The sequence below is a fragment of the Muscardinus avellanarius genome, assembly GCF_963383645.1.
Source record: "Muscardinus avellanarius genome assembly, chromosome: 9".
In the NCBI taxonomy this organism is placed as follows: domain Eukaryota; kingdom Metazoa; phylum Chordata; class Mammalia; order Rodentia; family Gliridae; genus Muscardinus; species Muscardinus avellanarius.
The window spans coordinates 13,507,401-13,527,845 of record NC_137795.1 but is presented as its reverse complement, the minus strand read 5'-3'; the positions used below and the strand labels follow the sequence as shown (position 1 = coordinate 13,527,845).

At 39.6% G+C, this 20,445-nt stretch overlaps 1 protein-coding gene across 1 annotated transcript in view; it reads right to left on the bottom strand.

Annotated features, from left to right (window-relative positions):
* The window catches only part of ABCA13 (ATP binding cassette subfamily A member 13), a gene marked incomplete at both ends in the record, with an annotated part of 326,203 nt that overhangs the window by 239,133 nt on the left and 66,625 nt on the right, over nucleotides 1–20,445 (bottom strand). Inside the window, 5 exon segments of the mRNA XM_080701162.1 lie at nucleotides 590–708; nucleotides 8,205–8,314; nucleotides 10,385–12,208; nucleotides 14,093–14,844; nucleotides 14,846–18,854. Coding sequence (XP_080557288.1) covers nucleotides 590–708; nucleotides 8,205–8,314; nucleotides 10,385–12,208; nucleotides 14,093–14,844; nucleotides 14,846–18,854 — 6,814 coding nt within the window.

Genomic DNA, 20,445 nt, shown 5'->3' with positions numbered 1-20,445 from the left:
CTCTCAGGAAATAAATGATAAATGAGGAATCTGATCCATATCCCTTGCCAATCCCCATAGTGTAAATGCTCCCACACTGCCTTGTTCCAATTGCTGACACGATATTACTGAGCACAGAGTTGGGAGGACTGCTCGGGAGCACGTGACCATGCAGTAATCCCATCAGGTGGCCGCTGCTGATGCAAATGGTACCAGGAGGATGCAGAACAGTGAGGCATGCTAAAACATCTTGGAGCTGATAAGCCTTAATAGAAAATGTTAGTTTTGTTTTTAACCTCGTGTGTTTAATCCTATGTTTATATAATTTGATTCTTAATAATGTCAATGCTAAAAACTACCTTTCCAGTCCTTGAAGTTTCAACAAGCAGCTCACACAGCTCAGTGCCAATCAACCTCTGAACAGCGAGGGCCAGCCCAGGGGCAAGACAGTGAGCGGTCTTCTTTCAAGCTTAATTTCCACTTTGATTGTGCAAAGCACCCACCATTGCTCTGGCTGTAAGGACCAGGCAGCAAGCTCAAAATGCCTCAGCGGCCTGGCAGGGCCCATAGTAGCAAACATGAGATTCTCTGAAATATAAAGATGACAAACCTGGAAGTGGTGGTGTGCCAAAGTGACCCCTTGTATGGCAGATACAATGAGACTCCTTATTCCACCTTGATCACAACTCAGAGCTGCACAGAGAACGTCCTTAGTCAAGGAAGGTTCTTCTGCCAGAGAAAGCACAAAGAAGCCATTAGTAAGTAGGCCTTTCCTAAGCTATCCACTCTCGCAGAATCATTTTTTAAGTATTCAAAAGGATGCAATTTTTTTAAGATTTCCTAAATAATCAAGAGGAACTTGCAGATAAGAGCGATGCTGTGCCCTTTAATTTTTTGTTTCTAATAGACACATAGTAATTGTACACGTTTATAGGGTACAAGGGCTCATGCCAATACACGCACACACAATGTGTCATGACCAGACCAGGGTAACTGACATATCCGTCATCTCAGACATTTATCATTTCTTTATGTGGAGAACATTCCAAATGTTCTCTACTGGACATTTTGCAGACTTCAATCACAGTTATTCTACACTGCTATAGAATATTAGAAGTCATTCCCGCTATTCATGTGCACCTCTGTACTGATTAACCGTTCTTCCTCTGTCTCCCGTTTCTCATCCCTCCCTCTCCTCTGGTAAACACTATTCTACTCTCTACTTTTATGAGAACAACATTTTAGAGCTTCCACAGATAGATGAGGCCATGCAGTACTTAACTTCCCGTGCCTGACTTATTTCACACAATATAATGTTCTTCGGTTCCATCCACACTGCTGCAAATGAGAGTTCATTACTTTTTATGGCTGAATAGCATTCTAGTGTGTACACATACCACATTTCTTTATACATTAAGTCTGTGCCTTTTGATATTCAAACACAATTAAATATTCTGTTTTGGGGGACTGAAGTGATTGTTTAGAAGTCAATTTTCTTTCTCTTTCTCCCAAATTGTGTATTTTAATAGGTGGGTACACTTTCACCTGTTTGCCTAGGACAGTCTTGGTTCTCCCTTCCTGTCCTGCCATAGCTATCTCTACTGTCTTCTTTAATTCTCTAAAGTACCTTAGTTGGAAGAATAAATTCCATACACAGTCTCTGAGTGGGCCTCCCAGCCTCTCTGTCTCACAGGTCACATGTGAAAGCCATCAAGATACCCCCAGCCTTAGACTTCATCGTCATCCACTCCACTCTGCCCCAAACAGCTCTGGATTTGCTACCTTTGTTGAGCATCCCAGCAAGTCACATTCAGAAGATCATCAGACTTCAAGCAAGCCCCGCTCATGCCTCACCCCTGCAATCTGCTTCCTGCTCTGAGTCATAGGGCTCTACCTCAAGAGCAGGAACCTGTTTAATGGCAGAATAGCACATCCAAAGCTCCCCACAGCCACCAGCGGCTCTGCTTCCTGAACACACATACTCTGTGTCCCTCCCTCTGCCCAGTGCCCTCTGTGCCTTCTACATGGGTTTCTTCTCCTGAACCTTCCTGCCTTTCCCAGTTCTGCCTCAAGATCTCCACCCCTCCCCAGCTGGACCGCAGCCCCCGCTTCTGGCTCTGCAGATCCCTGGGCTCAGCTTCCTGCCTGGTCTCCCAACTGGCCACTCTCATCTCTGTTTTCATGTGCTGCTGGCAGCTAGCAAGTAGCTTTGCACCTCCTAGGTGCTTGGTCATTACCAATAATAAAATGCATTTTTATATCTAGCAAATTTTTTAAACTTTTTCCATTAGTGAAAAAAATTTGGTCCTAACAAATAATGACATTGTTTATCTAAAGTAATTTTTTTTTTGTGGTACTGGGGTTCCTGGAAGCCCTACTATCTCCGGGCTACACTCCCAGACCTATTTTTTTTTTAATATTTTTTATTTGGAAACAGGGTCTCCTAAGCCAGCGCGTGTGGCTGGCTTCGAACCTGCGCGATCCTCCCGTCTCTGCCTCCCAAGCGCGGGGATTACAAGCGTGCGCCACCACGCCTGGCTATCTAAAGTAATTTTTAATAAGGTGACCTAACTGGGGGGATGGGAAGGCTAAGAGGTAAATTCCATAATTTACATGATGTACATTCACCAACATATCAAAGTCAATCACTAAGCCTAACATGAGAAGGAGGGAGGGGGAGGGAGGGGGGAGGGGCGAAATGAGTGACGTGTATACGCATGCCTCCACCATCTTGTACTCCATTAGAGTGTATGACTGCAATACATCAATAAATTTTTTCAAAGTCATTTTTAAAAACAGTTTGGGCATACTATCAAGTGAGAGATGCCAATCTCAACAAGCTACACCTTGTGCGATTTCAACTCCATGAGCTCCTAGAAGATGTGAAATGACAGTGAGAAAAGAAAGGATGGGTGAGTGGAGCACAGAGGATTTTATAACAGCTAAACTACTCTGTATATTACCATGACGGTGAATGCAAGTCACACACAGTTGTTCAAACCTATATTGTGCACAACACTCAGAATGAACACTGTGCAAACTATGGGCTCTGGGTAAGGACGAGTCGGTGTGATCTCATCAACTGTGGCAAACATATAACTCTGTACACAGTGGGGTGGGTTGTGCATGGGGGGAGGTACCCTGGATATTTCTGTACTCCCTGCTCAATATTACTACAAACTTAAAACTGCTCGAAAATAAAGCAAGCTTCAAACATACGTGGGAGCCTGTGTTTCAAAGCGCCCCACCCATCTTGCTTTCTTGTCTCATTTATTGTATTTCATCAATTTTGAAGGCAGTTCCAATTACTGTAGAAAACATAAAATGTGTTTGTAAATAATTTCTTATTAAAATGTGGAATGACAAAAAGTGCTGTCAAAGTTCCCAACATTTTTAACATAAAAGGACACTTTGCTTTAGAAAAAAATTAAAACGTGTACAAAAACGTAGTGTATAGAAGTTATGCTCTTCAAACCTAAGAGAAAACAGAACGCACTATGAAAATCTTGCACAACATGGGCACTAGACAAGCCACCTGGGCTTTTGCTTCTTCCATGTACAGTGAGTAAGTTACCCCTCCGGTGGGCCATCCTGCCATTGCTGCAGGGTTAGATCAGATCTGGCATGATGTGGTTACAGGAAGAAGTACCAGGCTGCCTGTCTATCCGACCTCTATCTTCCCTGGATCCAAAGCCGTCACACAGTGCACCTTCAAGGACTTACGTGAAGGCCACTTGACAAGGACCTTGCCACTAGAAAGAGCCCAGCCCGGGCCTGGGTCCTCCTACCTCCCAGCGACCCTCTCTTTCCACCTCCCTTTGCTCCTCAAAGACCCAGCTCTAGCTCTATGTGCTCTGGGCCACTGGCCTTGAAGTTACATTCAGACACCTCTTGTGGCTTTCCAGACCTGCCGGCTCTCCCCAGGTTGCTCCCCAGTGCTCCCCAAGTCTTGGGAACCCCTATGTTTCTCCTCAACTGGAGAGAGGCTCTGACATTGACCTCTCCATCATTCCAAAACTCTGAGCAACAGGCTCACACTCGTGGGCCCTCAGTTTCCAGCTTGTGAAACTGCAAGATTAAGGTCAGTGCCTCCTGAGGTTTCTTCTGTTTCCATGAACCTACCTGGCAATAGCCAAAATATGGAACCAACCCAGATCACCATCAAGAGATGAATGGATAGCAAAACTGTGGGAAATACACACAATGGAATTCTATTCAGCCATAAAGAAGAACAGAATTATATCATTTGCAAGAAGATGGAAAGCCCTGGAGAACATTATGTTAAGTGAGATCAGCCAAGCACAGAAGGAGAAGGGACATATGTTTCCTCTAATATGCCCAAACTAGGAAACACAGAGGATACCAGTGGGACTCCAGATAATGGAGGGGAAATATCAGCAAAGTTTGAATGGAAAGATAGGAGAGGAGGAAGGCTGATCTTGATTAATGAAAGTCTACATCTGAATATGTATAAAATTATGAATATGACATGGTTAACCTGGACAACCATTGGTGGGAGGGAGGAAGGGAAAACGGGGGCGGGAGGGGAGAGGGTACCAAATATAGTTTAAACATATACCATTTATGTTCAATAAAAATATTTGTTTAAAAAATAAAAATAAAACATTACAAAATTGGGAAAAAAATAAAAAATAAATAAATAAATCCACAATGAGGAAAACATAACTGCTTCCTGCAAGGAGACACTAAACTCTGAAGCATGGCAAAAAAACAAAACTTAATCTTCAATAATGATATTAACGAATCTTAAAGCTATTCCTGTGGTGTGAACACAGAGTTGTCTGCTTCTTTTGATCTATTCTGCCTCATGTCTCCATTGGTTGGCCAGTCTACCTATTCTACATCTGTTGCTTGCCCTCCTTCTCTACAAGATGGGATGGCAGTTTAATAAAGAAATGTGAGGGGAAAGTTTAAATGATAGGCATGCTTGAGTTCTCTTGAAATGAAATATAAAACTGAAAATTAATTTTCTGTTCCTATCATCATTTCAAGCATGCTATGTTAATTTAGCAGCTGCGGTGCAGAATGATAAAATAAATACAAATTCAGGTGTTAAGGAATGTTTAATTCACTTAAAATCTATTACTTTAGCTGACTGTGAAATGTCACAATAATTGTCTTCAAACATGGCTAAATTTGATATGCCAGAAAAGCAGTCAAGAATCAGAAGTTTTATTCAAATTTACTCAAGCATCCTTCCATATTCTAAAAGTATTGAGCTTTCTAATGTGTATTTATATACGCAGTGCTTTGTATTTGACAATAATGCCAACGTTCCTAACATCTTCCAAATAGAAATACTTTCTTTAAAAATATATTTTAAAAAATTAACAACCCCTCCCTGGCAGACAGTTGGGATGTCATTCGCCTCAGCCACGCCCACTAACGCCCTCCCTTCCTCACTCCTTGTCCATGCTTCTTATCCCAAAAGATTAATACATTTTTGGATTCAATGAAACATTTTTACTGTAAGAGATAGAGAGGAGCGAGCCATAAAGAATTAATCCTGTTTGAGACATGCCCTAAAGTACCAGTGCCCACTTTTGAAAACTGGACCCTGAGGGGTGGTTTTCTCTAAGGTATGCAGGGAAAGCCACCCTGAGCCTGCACCGGAACCAGAAGAGGAACCAAAAGCAGAACCAGAAAAAGGTCCAGAAGTGAGAAAAGAGACCGGCATGCACCCGTCACCTGCCCCAAAGGGCCTGAGGATGGCTTGTGTGCACTGCCCCGCGTTGCCAGTCCTTCCAAGCGCTCCTGGAAGCCATCCCGGCCTGTTCCACCCAGGCCCAGGACAGGGTGACCCATGATCTCCTGCAGGAGCTCAAGCCCTTGCCACTTCCTGTGTACCGCTTGTCATGACATCACTTTCTGTGGGGGCAGAGTTTGGATCTGTACTTGAAGACAGGAATCTCTTGAGGAAATCCTTGTAAACCCAGTACTGCCTCCTGATCATGCTCCTCGTGGCCTACTGAGGATGCAGGGTACAGAACAGGAGCCTCAGCCCTGGGGTGCTGGGTCCAGCTCACTGCTGCACTCACTCAGCGATAAGTTCAGTCCCCACCCCACACCCCCATCATCTGAATGTACACCATCTATGCCGAGATTCTTTTTAGAACTGGGGGGCACACTGTCCATGAAGATACTTCTTTCTAGTATTCGGGTTTCTCTGGACAAGCAATGTGTCCCCCACCCAGCAATGTGTCTCCAAGGGCCCCTCCTTTCTGGCCTCAACCTCACCCATATTACCTATTTGAACTTCTTCCTACAACTTACAAGTTCCAGAATTTATCTCTTTTGTTTTTGTGTTTTTAAAAAGCATCTGGGATGCCATGTTAGTTTTGCCTGAGGCTCACTTCTCTAAGCTAGATGTTCTTCCTTGCAGAGCATCTACAAGGAAGATGCTTGTAGATGCATCCACATCTAGTTTTCCACTTCAGCCAACTGGGAGTCCACCTGGACCAGTGACTCTTCCTGGCTAATGGTGGACTTTGGGCACGTGACCATGGTATCTCTCCCTGGGAAAACCAGGCTCCTCTCTCTGCAGTATCCTCCACAGCCCCAGTTTGCTCTGTTATACAAAATGGTACCAGAGTCTATGAACTGCCTCTATGGCTGAACATTCCCATGTTGCACATTCAGAAATTCATGTGAACAAAGAGATGTGCACAGGAAGGGCCCTGGAATTTATTCACTTACGCATTCATTCACAAGCATTGATCAGCATCTCTTATGTGGTAATCCCCTCGTGCCAAGTTCACAATGGTCAATAGACAGACACAGCCCTTACAATCAGCAAAGGGACAAAGCTGGAACAGCACACAGTAGTCAGCACCATAAATGAGAAGATAGGCCCCATGAGAACACATAATCCCAGATAAGGAAGGTTGAGGAAACTTTCTAGAGAAAGTTTATCTAATAAAAATAGTAGAATAGCAATCTAAGTAATAGTAATCATCTAATAATAACTCAGAGTTAAGTTCAAGGGGTACAGAGCCCTTGAGCTGATGCACGAGGGGGTTAAGCCCAGTCATTTCTTCTCGCGTATCTCTCTGCTCCTCTTGGTCTGATCAGACTTACCCTCACCTTTCTCATTTCTCCTCCCTGACCCTCTTGTCCCCATCTCACCAGCCCTTGCTGCCATTGCCACCTCAGAGTCCCAGCCTGGCAGCCTCCTGAGAGGGCCCTGAGAGCCCCCTGGTCCAGGAGACTGGGCATCAGAGTGTGTGTCCATGTGGAATTACTTAAACAGCAGTGGTCCTTTCCACCAACTCAGGTACACAGTACAACCTGATGCTTACACCAGGAGCATTAGGAAAGAGTCCTAAAATAACCTAATCACATATAAGGCTGTTCGTAGTACTCTCCTTCAACTATGAAATATGTAGTTGTGAATTCACCAAGTATCATCTTAGTGGATGAATTAACTTATGACATAACCACAGTATTCTCCTTCAACTACGAAATGTGTAGTTATAAATTTGTAAGTATACTCCTAGGAGATGGATTAACTTACACATAACCATGCACTATTGCTACTTCTATGTTGAGTCTTAGGGAGACATAGAATTTAATAAAAATAAAAAAAACTGATCTTGCTCTAAGGCCACTGGCAGAAGTTACCAGAAATTTTTTAAAAAGCCAGCATAAGTGCCAGAGCTGAAGGTAACTACAAGGCCACCCAGCACACACAGGGGATGGATATTCCGCACTAAACATCTCATTCACAAGGATGGTTATGACATGGTTGCTGCCTGCAAAGAAACACTGACTCTAGCAGAGGAGGGAGACATAGGAAACAGCAGCATAAAGGATTGCCTTTAAGAGTTTTCTTCTTAAGGTCCTTGCCAGCAAAGGATGCAGGGGGAGACAGTCTTTCTGGACTAGATGCCCCAACTGTAGAACAAAGAATACAGCTGGTATTTAGATCAGAGAGACAGGGGAGCACATTCTATGAGCAAAGACAGAGAGACCAGAAAGCCCAGCACAAGATCAGAAAGGGTATTCAATTTGGTTGGGGAAGGGTTGTTAAAGGTTAAAAAATACTACTACTAATAATAATAATGTCAGTCTTTCTCCTAAAAAAAAAAAAAAAAAAAAAACCTCAGGGCTCAGGGGAAATCTACATCTATCTCTGAATCTCTGACAGCCAGCTCTGCACACTGGCATAGGGCAAGAATCAAGCATTTCTTACACAAGCATCCCACCTGCAAAGATGATGACCACACGCAAAACCACCATCGTCACTCTCTGCAGCATCTTGATGGCTTCTGAGGGCTTCTCCAGCTGCTGGAAAACTTGGCATAGTTCAACAACACTTGGGGAAAACAGACAACCGTATTAAAGGGTAAAAGTCCACAGCACACGCAGCATGGCTACCATGTAATAGGTGAGTTCCCACACACGTAGGAACTCCCTCCTCCCCTTGACCACATTGACTTTACTGGAACACAAGAAAAACACAGGGAACAGTCTGGATAACCTCCAGGGAACTGTTTCCTCCCTTGGTTCAAAGCACTGATTGTCAATAAACCTGTTATTTGCTTTCTCTTCTTGTTCTATTCTCTTGAAACACAACTAAATGACTGAAGGGTGTCAGAATATGGCAGCCTTTGCAACACTGTGATGGTTAGATACGGAATGTGCCTTGAAAAGCTCCTTCATTGATATTTAGAGTCAATATTAAATCGTGAGGACTGTAACCTCATCAGTAGGTAAACCCATTGTGATGGGTTTACTGAGTGGAAACCTAGGCAGGTGGGCTGTGACCATAGACCGGAGGACGTGGCTTGGGCGCCTGTGCTTTCTGTCCTTGAATCCCTTTGCTTGCTTCTTTCTTGCATCCAACCTCCATGCTGTGAGAGCAGAATCTTACTCTCTCCCTCTCTCTGCTCCCCGCAACCATGTCCTGATTCCCAAAGACCCCAGCCTCACATACACTGAACCTCAAAATCTCCAAAATCTGTGAGCACATAAATCTACCTTCCTCTAAGTTGTGTGGCCAGTTGCTTGGGATTATGACAGTGAGAATATTGACCAAGATAAACACCATAGATGGAACCGCAGGACCTTATGTAAAGTGAAATAAGCCAGGGACAGAAAGGTCCATATCACATGTTCTCACTCATATGATCTCAAAGAATTAGAAAGTAGAATAGTTCCCAAAGGCTGAGAAAGAAGGGGGTAGGAGGATGGGGAAATTTGGTAAATAGGAACAAGGTTACAGTTAGATTAAAGTCAGAAGGATTTTGAAGGTTCTCTTTACAAAGAAATAGTAAGCATGTGAGGGAACGGGTTAATCATGAGACTATATAATTAATCCAAAAATGAAATAATCAATCTTAAAAACATGTTGGTGTGTAGATCTGAGGTGTAAATTTCTTTGGTGGAAAGCTGAAAACTCTGAGCTGAAAGCTGAGAGTGAAGAAGAGCACAAGTTGCGAAGATCACCTCCATTCAAAGGGAAATTCCAGGTAGAACATTAAAGCCACGCAATATGGTTTGAACTCTGAGATAATAAGGAGATGAGCTAAGCAGATCTGGACACAAACACTCAAATTTCAAGAGAGAGCTAGTTCCTGTGTCCAAGAGATGCCTGTCTCACTAAGGACATCCTTGCAAGCTATAAAGGATGATTGAATTCAAGATTCAGCTCTGTAGCAGCAGAACTACTAGAATATAGTTCAGCTTCTCTGGTAATAAATGAACAAGGGTTCAGATTGCATCTCTAATCTCCATGTTGGGATAGGAGAGAGGCAGAGACAGGCTGGGACCATGGACCCTCCAAACAGTCTCATCACCACAAGGAGGATGGATGGTTAAAATGCAATAATTTTGTGGCCTTCCACACCAAGCAGAGAAAAATTTCCAACCTAAGGCAACGGGCTCTTTGTAAAGCATGGCAGGTAATAAAACAGGTTCTCAAGAACAGGTTTCCTTTCACTTAACACTGAGGAAATGGAGGGCGGGCTTTGAAGCAGATCAAACAGAATTGGGTTGACTCTAAAAGAGAGAAGCAGCTACCAGCTGCCTGGACCTTTTTCTGTCATTCACTACAACTGCAAGTATAATTTTCTGTGTAAAGTGAGCAAGTTCATATTATTAGCTATGTATCCAATAATACACAGAGTGTTTAGTCTTGAGACAAGTGGAAAGAATACAAGGGTTTTGCTTTTGAAAATAATTGTCTTTTGAAATGCTTTGATGACTCCAACTCATGTTTGCATGCCAAAGAATGAAAAAGAACTGAACTTGAATTGCTCTGAATTTGAACCAGCTTTAGAGTATGATGAAGTTGAGAAGAATGCCTTACCCTGGTTCAGTGTTATTCCTGCATGGTCACTGAAGTAGGAATAAAAAATATGAAGTAAATTAGGTGTTGGATTACCTTTCATCTGTCAGTGGGACATTTTTCCAGTAGTCGACCAATACAAATAGTCCTTCCAGGTATTTCTTGAAAGAAGATAATGGTTCAAAGCTATGAGGATAATCCATCATCTCTTTTGGGATCCTCTCTTCTTTTGCTGACATGATATTCTTTGCAGATTTTGCATTTAAAAAAATCTCAAAAACTGGATGAAACAAAGAACTTATAGAATTTGTTGATGAAGAATTGCTTGAGAGGAGCCCTTTCCTCAAGGCAGCTATTCTACTCAGAACCATCTGGATTGCCTTTTCAAATTGAAACGTTATGTTCTGAATCAAGGATGTGTTGAAAACTTGGCCTTTACTTAAATCATCTCCTTCATCACTTTTAATTCTACCGAAGGGTTCAATAGTCTTTTCTATGATCTTCAAAAGGTTATTTAGATGCTGATCAAATGTTAACAACAGATTAAAAGCATCCCAGTTATCCTTCTTTAAGCTATACCAAAGAGTTTCTAAGGTGAAATTAAGCATCATTTCTAAGTAACTCCCTGTTTCTGTGCTATTTTCTGTTAACATTTTATCCCAAAAAAGGATCCCTTTGTAAATCTCTTCCCATTTTGTATCTTGAGTACCACCATGAATAGAAATTGGATTAAGCTGTAAGAAGTTTATTTGGCTGAAGATATTATTTATAGGAATTAAGCAATCTAGAGTTTCTTCCCACAAATTGACAGAATCCACAGAAGATATTTGAGTCCCACTATTAAATGCCTCCACGAGACGTGACAAATCTCCAAAATCAATTTTCAGAGAAGTTAAAAATTCAGCCATCTCTTCCAAAACATCAGAAAAGTCCTGAGATTGGTTCACATATGAGAGTACGTTAGATGGCATATTGAAAATATCAGAGGATTTTGAAACATTAGGTTTGACCCCAATCATCCCAAAAGCCAAGTCAAGAAATGGCACTACCAAGTTATTTATCTTTTCAGATGTAAAATGGTCTATTATTTTCAAAGTAGTTATTTCCTTCAAGAGATGATGAACACTTTGTTCCATGACAGCATAGAGAATATCAAAAAATTTCACAGTGTCTCTTGGACCAGAGTGAAAATGAGTTTCAACGATGGTGGCTATCTTCTCGGAAACTCTCTTGGCTAGCTGAAGAAATTTCACGGTGGTGTCCACTGATCTGGCAAGACTGCTTAGCTCGGCGCTGTCATTCAACAACCTGGTCAGAGTCACAGACATTTCTAAAAGGGGTTCCAGGACCTGACTTTCTTCAGCAGCTCTGGAAAGAACACCAAGAAAACTCTCTGCAATTTCCAGTGTTTCTCTGTTTCTTAGTGGGAATGAATTGTGAATACAGGAAAGCAAATTGGTTAGATCAGCAAGTATAACATCTTGGAGTGCAGGGCATAAAGTGTGGAAGTCCTTAGTAAGAGAGTTTAAAATAGTATCCATAAGATTTGCCATTCCCGTGGAAATCTCTTTTACAAGGTGAAGAACTGACATAAGATTTTGGTTGAGTTTGGAAAGGTCTTCAGAGCTAGTCAAATGGAAAAGCAACTGACTCAACACCAGAAGGAAGTCCAAATTATCTTTAGTCTTATTTTTTACTGAGGTTTCTCTTAGAACAGCATGAAATAAATTCTGCACGAACTTCAGACCTTGATGGCTATCAAAGAGAAGTTTTCCATTGTCTAATATGAATGAGTTTTTGATTAGATGATAAACAATCTCCTTAAAATTTAAGAAAATGTCCATCAATCTGTCTTCGTTGATCAAGGTAAGAAATTGATCCAGCTTCAGAGCTTCTAGAATTTTATCTTTGGGAACTAAACTGTAAATATATATATTTTTTTAATATTTTAATTTTTTGTAGAAAGTAAAAATTTTACATTTTAGATTTCATGTTTAATAAGTTAGCAATGGAAATAGTAAACATATAGTGATTATTATTTAATTTTATAATAGTGTTATGAGAGGATAATATTTAGTAAAAGATGACATGCTAAAAATAGTTTCAGGCCAAACTTAATATTTTGTTGCCAAATAATGATAGGAGTGGAGGAATTTCATGGACAATTCTGTTACAATGCTTTGAACCTAACCATCTAAAAGTCCATGCACTTTTGAATTCAGAAATCAGGTAAAATGACCACAAAGTGATTCTGAGAGGTTGGAAAACTTGTTCATATTTTTGCTAAATTTTCAAAATACCATCCAATCACTTCAACACTGTGACAGCTTTGGGATATGTCTACTTGGCTCTGCTGGACAAGCCCCAGAAGACCCTTCCACATATGTCTCAGGGCTGAGTGGGCTACAATGAAGTTTCCCTCCGGGCATTTGTGGTACTGGGGATGGAACCCAGGGGCATTCTACTTCTGAGCTAGACCCCCTGCCCTACGCTTTTATCTTTATTTTGAAACAGCGTCTCACTGAGTTGCAGAGGGCCTCACTGAGTAGCTGAGGCTGTCCAAGAACCTCGATCCTCTGGTCTCAGCCTCTCAAATGCTGGGATTACAAGCATGCGCCACCACGCCCAGCTTCCCCCTCAACCCAGGCATTTGAAGAGTAGAAGAGATCTCAGTACTTGAGAGTCTTAAGACAGGAGGATCACAGGTTCCATGCCAGCCTCAACAATTTAGCAACAAAGACTCTGTTTCAAAACCAAAAAAAAGTAAAAAGGGCCAGGGGTATAGCTCAGAGATATAATGTCTCTAGGTTCATTCCACTCCCACAATAAAAAGAAAAATAGGTGGGAGTGAGGAGCCATTTGATAGTATAAATGTGCCCCCTAAAAGCTTCTTAACCCAACACTAATCTAGATACTGTTGAGGAGGGATTGGGCAGATGTAGGTCAAGTTCCTAATCACTTAACTTTAAATTATCATAAGGAATATTGTCCTAGGTGGGCCTGACATAGCCAGTTGGAATGCTGTAGAGAGGGCATGGGTCTCACCTACAGACTCCAATAGCATCTGGGTAGGTAATGAGCCTCCCTGACTCCTGGCCCCTCCTTCTTAACCACCATCTGGGACCACAAGCTTTAGCATACACTGCATGTGATTTTCCCTTCATTATAGCCAGCCCTACTTATTCTAGACTTGCTTATCCAGGCCCAAAATTATGTAAGCCAATTCTTTCAGCTAAGTCTTATATATTGCTGGTTTTATGGTTGAGCCCTGAGACTGATACAACATGAGATAAATTGAAATTTTTTCACTAATTATTTTCTAAGAGATTTTAAAACATATTTAATAAAGATAATATGAATATCACTTTTAATGTTTTCCAATATAAACATCACAATAAATGAATTTAAATATCTAAGCCCTTCACTTGTGATAAGACAGTTAATATAGCAGTTCGAATTATGACCATTCTAATTATGTACATACATCCATAAAATAAATTTTTAGTTCCATATAAAATAAAATTTCATAATTGATTTTATAATCTAAAAAATGGACTGGGTTTAACTATTTACTCATTTAAACTGAGTTTAACCAGGCTGGGTTTAACTGTTTACTGATTAAATGGGTGTAACCAAAGTTAGTTTACTAGTAATATATTTATAATGTGCTTGAGACATTCACTTCAGAGATCATTCAAAATTGTTAGGTAGAACTGCTTTTATTGGTCTTTCTAGACTCTAAAAATAAAGTGCTTTGAGATATATTACAACTGATGGTACTATGCAAAGCAAAAGTACACTCACCTCATCTCTGCAATAATATCTTTGTGGAAGTCTTTTAGCAGAAGATATATTTTGTTCCCAGAATTTTTCTCTGAAAAACTGGAGAATGATGCATTCAAAAGCTGTTTCATGAAATGTACTATGCCTCTTTGAGAGAGAATTGTTTTCCCTCCATTCTGTGACTCCAGATGGCTCCAGGTGAGGTTAATAAAATGCATTATTTGAAGGTGAGTATTACTTAAATTTAGGATTGATTCTTGAGAAATTCCAGCCAAAGTATTGGTTGAATTTATCAAAATGCTTTCAAGAAGCAACTGAGTAGATGAAAAATTAGTTCGCTGTTCTTGATGAAGCAGGTGACTAACAAAGTCAGTATCAAAGCTGCCTTCTCCAGAAGTGTTTTTGAGATAGCCCAAATAAGTAGCAATATCTGTAGTTATATCACCAACTGAACTCTCACCAGCCCAAGGAACAAATAATGTTTTTATCAATCTGAAGCAATCTTCATTTGCAAGTTCACAAAGCCATTTTTTTGTGACCAACAGCAAATCTTCAATATTTTCTAACATCTTCAATGATGATGAATCCAGAATTTTCAGAAAGTGGGAAAGTTGCAAAGCTTCACTTTCAGGTTCTACTGAATTTATACCTTGGATTTTCTTTTTAATTTCAGAGAACATGTTCCTCATATTGAGGTCATAGGTTAGATCTTGCACCTTCTGTTTAAAGTCAACCCAAAGCTGTTCAAAGTTGTAAATTGCTTCACTTTTTTTTAATAAAACTTAATAATGCCTCTAAACTACTGCCTGTAAGATTTTTACTGTGAAGAATCATGAGTGGAAAAAGTAAGTAATGAGTGCTGTTTTGAAGGCTCCAATCCCCAGACATCAATTTGATTATCCTTTCCAAATTTAAAGAAATATTATTTTGGACAAATGTTTCTGTGCCTTTAGTGATGTTAAGAATTTTATTTAAACTAGTAGGTTTGCCAAGAATGTTTTTCCCTGAAAAAACGTTGGTAAGGTTGACATTTTTTAGTGTTTCTATGATTCTCAAAACAGCTTGCTTTATGGGACCCCCAGGACAAAGCATGGCATTGCTGTTGTTATGTTGATACCCAGAAGGGGGGACAAATGCTAAGACCTTATGCCCAAATTCTTGCACTCTCTTTACAAGTGAGATATTCATGTGGAAGACTTCAAACACTTCCAGAAGAATAGAATTCCAGCCCACTAATTCATGAATCACACAGACCACTTTCCTAGTTATTTCCATTTGTGAACTTTCATTTGAACATTGTGAATCTTCAATCGGGAGAGATAAGTGGAGATGGTTAAGTATTCTGGCCACTTTGCCATAGAAGGATGAAGCTAGCTGCTCATGGACACTGCAGGCTCCTAATGTTGCATTCTTCTGAAATCTGGATGTTGTATGATTCCAGCACCAAACTGCTGGAAGGCAATTTAAAGCTTCTGAGACAGTAGCTGGTTCATCTGAAATTAACTCAATGGTTTCCAAAAGAGTTTTTATCACTACAGCAAAGTCTTCCTTGGTAACACCCGAAATACTTATGCCATGAAGGAGGGTGAAGTTATAGACATCCTTCAACCCCTCAGTGATGTTTTTATCAGCTATTTTCTGCAGAAGGCTCATGACATAAGGAAGAGCATAGTACCCATCCACCAGAGCATTTGAAGTATCCTTAGGAAACAGGCGGGAGAGCCGAAGCAAGTGACTAACATCCCAAGAATAGGAGCTGTCTACAAATGTTTTCATCAGGCCAACAAGCAAGTTGACCCCTAGATTGCCCTCGTCTAATCTACTGAGATTCTTAAAGAAATACACCAGGCTTTCACCAATTTTCTCAAGTTGATCTACTAAAAGGTCTATGTCTGCCTTCTTGAAAGTACGCATAAGAGAAGTGGCCTTCTTCAAAACTTGAACATGACCTGTATTTTGTGGAATATTGTGATATACAGTAGGCATTAAGGAGTTGAGCATATCCGTCATCAATTGAATGCCAAGACTCATGGCTTTCATTATTTCATGTGGAGTTATTTCTGAATTTTGGAGATCATGAGATAAGTTCAAGGCAAGGTAATTAGCTAAATGATAAATTGAATGGCCTATATGGTTTATATCACTTTCCTTAGAACTGGTAGTAAATATTCTAAAAACATTTTCATTTTTAGAATAGGAATTATTTTTCGGTATATTAGGGGAAATATCTTTTATAAGTTTCTGAATTTCCTTCCCCAGTGTTACTAAATGCAGCCATATATTTTGAAAATGGTTAGGGGTTTCTTCTAACATTTCTGTGGGTCTTAGGACTAATTCAGTAAAATATTTCCAGTTGGATTGGGAGGCAAAATCAAAGTCTTTTGTTAGTTTGCTGATAATTATCCTTACTTGGTTTGTGGAATCATTCAAAAAAGATAACAAGATCTCAAATTTTGGCACCTTCTGCTTTTCAAAGACTGTAGTAAGTATAATATTTAAAAAATCGGTAATGTCTTTTAAGTAAATATTTATACAATTTGCATTTGAATTATTAAAAAAACAAAGAGGTTTCTTCATATTTAATACCCAAGATAAAATTTTCAATGTAGAGTTCATTTTATTTTCCATATCTTTGAAAGCGCCCAAAATACTGTGAAGATATCCATGAGAAAAACTTGAATTATACTTCACAAATAGATATTTTATGATGTCTACCCATACGATGCATCCTTTCACTCTGTTAATTGTGTTCTCAGAAGAGAATGTAGAATTTAGAATGGCCAGAAGATGTACTACCCACTGAGAAGTATTCAGAGATACTTCTTCTAGAATCGACTCAGTCACATTTTGGAAGACATCAGCACAGGACAATAAATCTTGATCATGTGACAAATTTCTAAGAAATAATATTGTTTCTCTCAGGTCAATAATGACACTTTCAAATTTTGTTCTAAGATTTGTACGATTTTTCAAAAGAAAATGATTTCTCAAATCCACATTATTATCCCTAGATTCTGAGGCATGGCTTAATTCAATGAACACTTCAAGAACAGAATATAAAAACTCTCTACTTATATTCATGTTTTCTGGAAATGTCTTTAGCTGGTGCAGGGCAGTTTGCATGGTGGCAAGTGATTTCTCTACTTGGTGTAGGTTAAGTGATTTTACTGTAACTAGGATATCTCCTAATGCTACCCAAAGATCCCTGAGATCCAGGAAGTCACGCCAGCCCTGGAAGCCATCAGCCTGAGTGACATTTTTAAACAAATTTAATATGAGTCTAGCTGTGTGGTGGGTGGGAAATAGTCCCTGGCAGCTTTTAGAAATCTTCACATAATGTTCTAATTCATCCAAAAGCTGAGTGAGACCACCATGGAGAGGGGTGAAAAGATTCAGGTCAAACTTAAATATCTGTGATATACTTTCCAAGATTTCAGTCCACATTTGAAGCCATGAAACGGTACAGTGAATGGCCAGAAACTCATTAAACACGCTGGCATTTGTGGAGAGATTTGAAAAAACCCTGGCCCACGGAAGACTAAATGAAGACCCCTCATCTTTTAAATAATTCCCAGAAGAAATGATTTCATTATCCAAGACAGAGCATTCATTACCCAACAGGGCTTCTACTGAACCATTGAAGAGCTGGCTGACATACTGAAACAAAGAAATGCGAAAATCTTCATCTACGAGGAATAGCTGTTTGAGACCTGTCAGAGTAGCAAGAATCACTTCCAATTCTTGACCCTCTGTAGACATCAGAGATTGGGCTTGAAGCTCTAAAAAGTTAAAAATTGAAAACAACTGCTGGCAATAAGATACTTCAGAGATTCCCCCAAGGACCCCGGCAGTCTCTGATAAAAATGCAAATGCCTGACTGATGTTTTGGAAATTAAATTGCTTTATGATGTCCGAAATGTGTCTTGCAACTTGGGTAAGGTAAGTTAGCAAAGATTCCCTATTATTAATGCTTAAGAATTCATACATATGTTGGTAAATGGAAAAGTAAATTTTCAAAAGTAAAGCTGAATCCCTGTCTTTGAAGACACTCAGATATATGTAAGTCAAAATTTTGTCAATGTCATGTTTTTGAGGTTCAGAAAGGGCAGAGAAAAGATCAGATGCATTCTTTATACTATAGACTTTGTCAAGAGCTTCTGAGACTTGTTCCTGTCTTAGAAATCCAAATTCATAGAGACTATTTATTATAGTTTCACTTAAATATACAAAATCCATGTTCACCACTGGTGATTTAGGCCAATCTGAAGGGAACAAATGAGAAAGGTTCAAGCTTTGACTAAAAATCTGCTCATCTTTTAAAAGAGAAAAATTTAACAGTGTAGACAATATTTCTAATCGATCTCTTTCTCCTTCTGATATGCCATAGAGCCATAATTCCAGCAGTTTGGGATTAATTTCCCAAAGTATTAATTCCATGAATCTCAAAATATTTTTAGATACATTCCTCATCCATTGACTTTCAAGAGTTTGTGCTCTTCCCGTCACCTCCTTCCCAAATTCCAGAAGCTTTTGAAAATCAGAAGTAGGTGGTTCTTCATCTAAGCTCTTAAGATGATGTATCCACAAATCACTTCTATTCAGGACCTTCTCAGTGAGAGAGGAGAGGCTGTGGGATTTCGGAGCCCTAGCTGAGCCCAAAGGATTAGGTAATAATAATTTTTCCAGGAAATCCACAAATGATAAAAGAAAATTCATCTGCTCATCCTCAAGGGTATGACACTTCTTTTCCATCAATAAAAGGTACTTTGTGAAATTTAAGGCCCTAAAACATTAAAAGAATTAAGTGTCAGAAAAAAAATAAAGTCAACATACCGAAATTCTAAGACAGTAATCATTCATAGTAAGCATAAATTAAATATTTACTAAACAATATAATTTCTCAATACACAGTAAACTAATCTGTGCATTTAAAAATATTTTAGGAATCGACAGTGTAGTTGTATATATTTAGCTTTAAATGTATTTTCTACAGTCAAAAAGAATGCATTCTAAATTTTTCTCCTGTGGATTCATATGTAAAGGATATTTATCATTAAATATAAGTATGCTAAGAATATCAGGATCTTAGGATTTGTTTTCATATTTCATTTCAAAATTCTTTGGGCTATGGAGGTAGTCCAAATGGTGGAATGTATCAGAAATTTTGCTTGCAAGAACCTGTTGGAGTCCCCTGCCATGGAAAGCAATCCCAAAACTCTTTTTTGTTAGATGGGATACTTTTTCCTGGGTATTTATTTTAAAAATACCAAGAGATCTCAAAAGAGTAACTCAGAAGTCATGACAAGTCCACTCTTGTAGAACTAACTTCTTTTTTATTTATAAATTAATCTTTTATTGACAAATTATAACTGTATATCAAATCATGAATACATATATTCAGGTATGCATACAACATGGTCTGTCTCCCTTACCACACTCCCTTCTCATTTCTTTTCTCTCCACACACGTGACAGTGAGATTCATGGTAATAAATTCATATGTGGACATAACACTATTTGGCCTCTTTCTTTCCCTACCCCAAATCTCCCTTTCCCCTTCTTCCCTTCTTCCTCCAGCCACTCTCTACGACTCTATTTGTCTCTTGACTCTCATGAGATCATTTTTCTTTCTTTTTTTCTCTCTAGCTTCCACATATAAGAGAAAACTAAGATCCCTAAAGCTCAGGAAATAAAACCAAGAATGAATAAACCAGATAACATGTAACTAAAAAGCTTCTGCACAGGAAAATAAACACTAAAAACATGGATAGTGAGCCTATAGAATGTGAAAGAATCTTTGCCAGCTACTCCCCAGACAGAAGATTAATATCCAGAATATACAGAGAACTAAAAATTAAAAAATAACCTTAATACTAAAAGAAACAAATGACTCAGTCATTAAACAGGCAACTGAACTAAATTGAAACTTCTCAGGAGAAGAAATACATATGGCCAATAAATACCTGAAAAAAAATGTTCAACATCCTTAACAATTAGGAAAATGTAAATCAAAACTACACTGAGATTCCATCTCACTCCAGGTAGGATGGCAATCACCAAGAATACAAATAATAATGACAGCTGGTGAGATGGGGGGAGGAATGCTTCTGTATTGTTGGTGAAACTGTGAGTTGCTTCAATTACTATGGAGTTCAGAATGGCAGTTCCTCGAAAGCTAGAAATAGAAAGTTATATGGCTCATATAGAACTAACTTCTGACCCACAAGCCACGGTGACTTTGTGAATCCTTGGCATTTCAAATTTTATAAAGGTTATATGGTACAGGCATCTAACATGTGCTTATGTTCCATGGGGACCCAGGTAGCACTGACCACCAGTACTCTGACACCTCTGCGGTGAGCTCTGCACAGGGTC